The following is a 5,976-nucleotide window of genomic DNA, read 5'->3' on the forward strand; positions in this document are numbered from 1 at the left end:
CCTCACTCATGACTGATGAGGAAGGGTCAGCGCTTGCTAGAAAGAAGAAGCAAGGAGAGGCTGGAAAACGAAGGGCTCATCCAAGCAGCCCTGTTGCTATGTGCTGTATGTGTATGTATGTCCTACAGTATGACCACTTTGTGGTTAATGAGAACAAACGTGCACAGAACAACAGTCACAGTCTATGGGACCTGGCTGGAGAACAAGGTCTGGTCCAAACAGCAAGAGCAGATAAGCCCAACAGCTGCGGCAGACAACTCCTCTCACACAGAGGTGATGCCACTGATAAGCCTGAGGAAGAGCACAACCAGAGGTCAAAAGATGAGATGTGATATAAGCCTTCAAAGGCTCCAGTCCATACGAAAGAAGCATATTTTGGGGTATTTTCTGCACGCACATTGGACAGCAGCCCAGCTCCACACCCCAGTGCCTTGGCTAGCCACCAAGCTGCACTGCAGGCAAATGAAATTGGTGAACCACAAAGAAGCTCAGAAAAAGCGAGCGAGCGAGCATGTGCTTGTGCTTGCAAGCAGTGTTGGCTAATAAAGAACACAGATGCTCCTCCCCTTCTAACAACCTCACTTAAACAAGATATCTGAAGTATTAAAAACTGTTAGCACTAGTTGTTACATTCAAAAGGTAAATGCGTAACATACAGACATCCAGGCACTGAGTTGCTGTCAGAAACATTTTAAGTTAAGAGAGCTCTGGGCAGGTACTAAGTCTCATGCAAAGAGTGTGCAGTTGCATCAAAGGAGCAGTGTTTTATACCTACCTTCTTCAAACATACACGGAAACCCAAGGCAAGAGCAGGAAAGTCAGCCTCACCTACTGCCTATTCCCAATGGACCAGGGTAATGGGAAACTAAACCAATCCTTCTTTCACCAAAATTATTTCCAAAAATTGAAGTGAGAAGTGATTGAGTGGGTTTAAAATGAATTTTTCTAAGTAAAAAGAAAAAAAATAATTATCTCCTGGGGGAAAACTTCTACACCTCGTTTTACATGGAGAGAAACCCTAACATTATAAAATCACTCAAAAAGAGGGTTATGCTCTGTAAATGGCAACTCCCTCACTCTTAACTGTAGTATCACAAATGCAATGCTATAATAACAGGAGACAGAAGGGTTTGAACAGTGCTTGGATTGCATAGTAATAATAATAATATAGTACTTTCCAAAATTGCCTGAATGGTGTGAAATATACCACAATCTACAGAGTGAGTTATAAAAATGGCTGCTTTACACTGGGTGTTACCAACCTCTTTTGTCACTGCCAGAGAATAACTATAGCTCCCTTTGGGATGAAAGCTTCTATATAAAAGAAAGGTATCATTACAATCATTACTATTATTATTGAAATGCAAAACCTGTGAGTAATAAGCAAGTATACATGAAATTTCACAGTCATCCTGTGAACGTATCCTATTAACGCAACTCAAATGCAACGTTTCTCTCCCCTACCACACACCAATTGCCACAAGAATGGTGAAATGACCCTCCCACAGGTGTCCTGTAGAAGCTGTACACTTCTCTAAAGAACAGGGTTTGTGTTTGAACGTATAATGCATAATAAACCCCAAAAATGTGAAATCCTGGAAGACAGGCAGAGGACAAGTGGCCATTCTCTGCAAGCCACCTGGGATACCCAGCACTCTGAATTTCACACCTATGCTGAAGTCTGTGTCTGCCCTGAGGAATCACTAGTGACATACAAATGCAGTATCAGAAAAATTTTCTCCAATTCGATATCCTCCACACAGAGTAATCATTTATGAGGGCCCTGCAGACTTTATTCAGACAAATTTCCAGCCAAGTTCTCCTACAAAATTGTTTTGAACTCAACCAGCATTTTGTGGTGGCCTCCAGAAGGGCCAGGACACTCATCCAAAATGGGGCTCTGCCACCCCATCCACCTTGATAGGTGCAGCCTAAAGTGCAGGCCACAGGGACCCTTTCAGACTGCAGGCAGCTCCAGAGCCCTGCCTGCAAACCAGGAACAGCTGCCTACTGTCTACCTACATTTTTAACCAAGCTGAATTTTTTTTCTGAGGAGTGTTCTTAAAGTAAAATACAGGGGGGAGCATAAGGGCTGGGGAAAGACTTCCCAAATTCAGTGGTTCAACTGGGCTGACAACTCGGTGCAATTTCAAAAACAGACTGAAAAGGCAAAATGAAACCAGAGAAGTGGAATGGGCACCTCTTTCCACACTGGCAACTGCAGGGCTCCCAGGAGGCTCTCCCAAGTGCTTAACAGGGCTTATGCTGCAAAGCACTTGTTTGTGTGTCGCCTTCCTCTGCTTTCAGTTTTGTGGGAAAAACTGCAATTTTTATCAGCAAACCACAACTGCTTCAAAACGACACAGAAACAGTCCATGAGGGATTTGAGAGAGTTGCACTCGAAGTGCTGACAGCATGCTCGGTTCCTAAAGAAAACAGTCCCCGGCACCTTAGACTCCGATCCATATTGTACAGGCTTACTTACTTTCATTAAAACTTCAAAGTAACCTTCTGCATTCCCTGGGCTAATCGGAGTATAGGCTCGCTGGACCTCCAAACCATTCACCATTCCTCTGAGAAGAGAAATATAGGACTGTGACTTGGGTCATTAATTGGTACTACCAAACTTCTGCAGTCCTCTGGGGAGATGAGGGAGGCAGCAGGTCCTCCTCCCAGTGGCCCAGCCTGTGCACAGATGCAGAACATTCCCTTCCAGAGGGGCAAGCAATGCACCTTTTGTTTTCCTGGTGGTGGCCTCAGCTGTACCACATATTCAGCTCATGGACACATCCCCAGAAGGACAGTTGAGCTGTTTTGTAAGAAACAGCTGAACATGCAAGACTGGCAAGGGAGAGAAAAACGCTTTCATGGTAAGTTTGCTACCCCTTCTGGGCTGCAGTCTGCTTTCCTTTCTGTGTTCGGACAGCATCTGGTAATGAAATAATGAAAGCCAGGGCACAGCCTTGACCCGAGGTCTTGTCAATAGATGCTGTACTTTCGTGTAAGTTTTCTCTTTCCATAGAATATATCCACCCTGCTCTTTACTACTGACTACGGTAATTGATTGAAGTGACCAAACCTTTTCCTCTGCTGCATTATGAGAGATGGCTGAAGGGAGAAGCATGTACTTTCAGCAGCCAGCCAGCTGTACACATCAGCTGTTAACGTACAAATAACGTCAACAGATACAGATCAATGGCATCATAACGTGACTTTTTCTATCTGGCAATGATCACCACAGATGGCTGAGAGAGACATAAACTTTTCCCAAGTGGCTCCTTTCTGGCAAGTAATAAACTACACAGGAGGGCTGTTTTGTTAGAAATCAGTCAGGAAATGCCTGGACACCGTGGGTAACACCCTGGGTGCTGAGTTACCCCAAGATACATGGCCTAAAATACCAAGCTCTGGGGTAAGCGCAGCTCATTGTCTTCATCCCAACATGCTGCAGTAAATCATCCGTTGTAACATCTATTCTTTGACTCTTTCTTTCTGCAAATGGATTTTCTTAATCATACCTAGTTCTTTCTGACCCACCGACACAAGGATAATGCTGAAGAAAAATACAGCTTTGGAATGGCTTTTACCATAAAATTAGTAGAGCTAATGAGCTCACAAGTTCTTTCATCTGTGTCATTGTGGAGGTATAGAAATTATGATTTGCCTGGTATGGAGCCTTTGTCTATTGACAAAAACCTACGTATTAGCTTACATAATGCAGACTGTTTAACTAGCACAGAGAACAATACCTTAACACGATATGTTGTCCTAAACTCAATCGCAGACTGCTATTTCCCGGTAATTCAAATTTGTACTGGTAGGTGTCCTCTGTTAGCTGCTCCACCGAGCTTATGCTGAATGCAGTAAATGTATCTGGATTCAGTTCTGAATTATTGCTCTGCAAGAACAACAATAAATAATTACTTGGTTAGATGGTGTCTTTTATTATTTTATTTTTCTTTGGAAGCAAACGTGTGTGCTAATTTAGTGTCGGAGATACTCAGGACTCCAGAAGAACACGTATTAAATGCTGGGGCCTACTGCAAATTTCAGTGCTCTGCTGATTCATTATCATATTCTGCGGCTTGCGCTTTGGGATCTTGCATTCCTCCCCTCCCTTTAAATTACACTTTTACACCTTACAGCAAGGTCATCCTGTGACTCACTGCAATCATTTTCTCATGTCTGGAAACAAACAGAAGTAATACTGCTAAAAGAGCTAAGCGCTGCTTTGGGGGCAACTTTGAAACCTACTGATGACCACTGCGAATAGGAAATATTGGTACCTCTTTCAACACTGATCATTTTTGCTTGACCCAGCATAGTTAATCTTATGCAAAAGGGCACTGACAAGCTTAAAATTATGCTCTGAAGACAACTACTGCACCACACACAATGCAGCTTTTTTCATCCTCAAAGTAGAAGTCAAAAAATCAGGAAAAGATGAAAAAGGTCAGGAAATCAGAGGTTCTCTGAGGAAACTGTCAGAGAAAATTGTACCTTCCACCCATTCCCACTTTCCAGAGAGGCTGGCTCTGGCTGGCCGGGGTACCCCAAGCAAGGAGAAGCTGCAGACCCAGGGCTGTAATGTGACACCAGGGCAAACTCGATACTTGAAAAATCACATTACAGCAGGGAGAGATCGGGCAAGGGGGAGGGTGGCTGTGAAGGCAGAGTTTGGGGAATTGCATTTACAGCCTTCTCTTAAGGTGTCCCTTTAATCTATTGCTGCATCCCTCGCCCATCACCACGACCCCACACGCTAACAAGTATGATCAAAGCACTGGCTTTAGGATGTGATGAAGATAAATTGACCTGCTTCTTCTTTTCCATGAGAAGGCTTTTGTCTTGCTTTGCTTTGGCCCTCTCCCATTGTGCAAGCTCCTTCTCATACACATCATAGATGCAGGGTTTGCAGCCGCTGCCGCAGCACTGGGATGGAGAAGGTTCCTGGGGTTTGAGAGCCAGCCAGTCGTCCTCATTTCCACTCATTGTCTGCAAAACACAAGCCCTGCATCTAAAACAGCATGATGAAGAGCAGCACGTGCTCATAAGCTGAACATCTTTGGAGAAGGACTGAGAAATCTCTCGAGCATCTTGCACATGCATCACAGGGGTCTTAGAAAACTGAAAACCTGCAAGCTGATCTGGCACCTGCAATGCTCCATTTTTATTCAAGTGCTCGCTGCCTCTGCCTTGTCTGGTACAGGAAAAAAAAACCCTGAGCTGCACAGCATACCCCAGCCCAGCCTCAGGCTCCACGTCCCAGTCTGGATGCCCCCCCCCTGCCCCCAACAGCAGCAGGCACACACTTACTCTGGCTTGTTCTGGTGTGGTGATTTCCAACAAAAGAGCGGCCTGATCACCTGGACCAGAAACATCTTAAAAATCTGCAGCTGGGTCCATGAGAACAGATAACAAACCCCAACCGCCAAGACATGGCCTGCCAGTACTGTGTTTTAAAACAGGGAGAGGGCAGAGCTGAAAGAGGGGTTTAGAGCCAAGAGACTAGAGGCAAACGTGGTAAAGTCACAGACAAACAAATGAACACTAGTTATGAGCAGATTTGAGCCTGGCTTTAAATACAGACGTGTAGGAAAGGGCAAGAAGCACAGGCAGCATGACATTTATCCCTTAGCAGCTTCAGGCAGAGCTGTACTCAAACCAAATGCTCCTCAAACCAAAATCACGATGCAGACCTCTCAGGGGCTCTGCTATTTTTACACAACAGTTGGCTTAACGTGGTTCCCAATACATTTGTATCTGTATCATTTAAACAAAAGGAGGTTCAGAGGAAATTATAAAACCGCAGGTGAGGAGGCTGAGGAAGGGAACACTTAGCACTTAGGGCAGCTTCACTATCAAGGAGAATTAATTAACTAACCTTCACCCCCGCAATACAAATACGCTTATTCTACTGTTACGGGGGGACACGGACGACACCAAAAGGCGAGTGCTCAAGCTCTCCACAGCTGC

General features: G+C 44.7%; 1 protein-coding gene across 7 annotated transcripts in view; it reads right to left on the reverse strand.

Moving 5' to 3' along the window:
* Nucleotides 1–5,976, reverse strand: part of LOC104131491 (NADH-cytochrome b5 reductase-like) — a 23,131-nt gene that overhangs the window by 5,860 nt on the left and 11,295 nt on the right. For 4 of the 7 annotated variants that reach the window (XM_035900222.1, XM_009644657.2, XM_035900227.1 and 1 more), the window contains exons 1-3: nt 4,816–5,206; nt 3,750–3,898; nt 2,486–2,573 (exon numbers count right to left, since the gene is read on the reverse strand). In XM_035900222.1, coding sequence (XP_035756115.1) covers nt 2,486–2,573; nt 3,750–3,898; nt 4,816–5,109 — 531 coding nt within the window. In that variant the 5' untranslated portion in view covers nt 5,110–5,206. Of the gene's footprint in view, nt 1–2,485; nt 2,574–3,749; nt 3,899–4,815; nt 5,207–5,316; nt 5,971–5,976 lie in introns of those variants that run through there. The other 3 variants (XM_035900224.1, XM_035900223.1, XM_035900225.1) reach the window with 3 other exon arrangements.

This window comes from Egretta garzetta, unplaced genomic scaffold, assembly GCF_000687185.1.
Source record: "Egretta garzetta isolate BGI_Z169 unplaced genomic scaffold, ASM68718v1 scaffold768, whole genome shotgun sequence".
Lineage (NCBI taxonomy): Eukaryota > Metazoa > Chordata > Aves > Pelecaniformes > Ardeidae > Egretta > Egretta garzetta.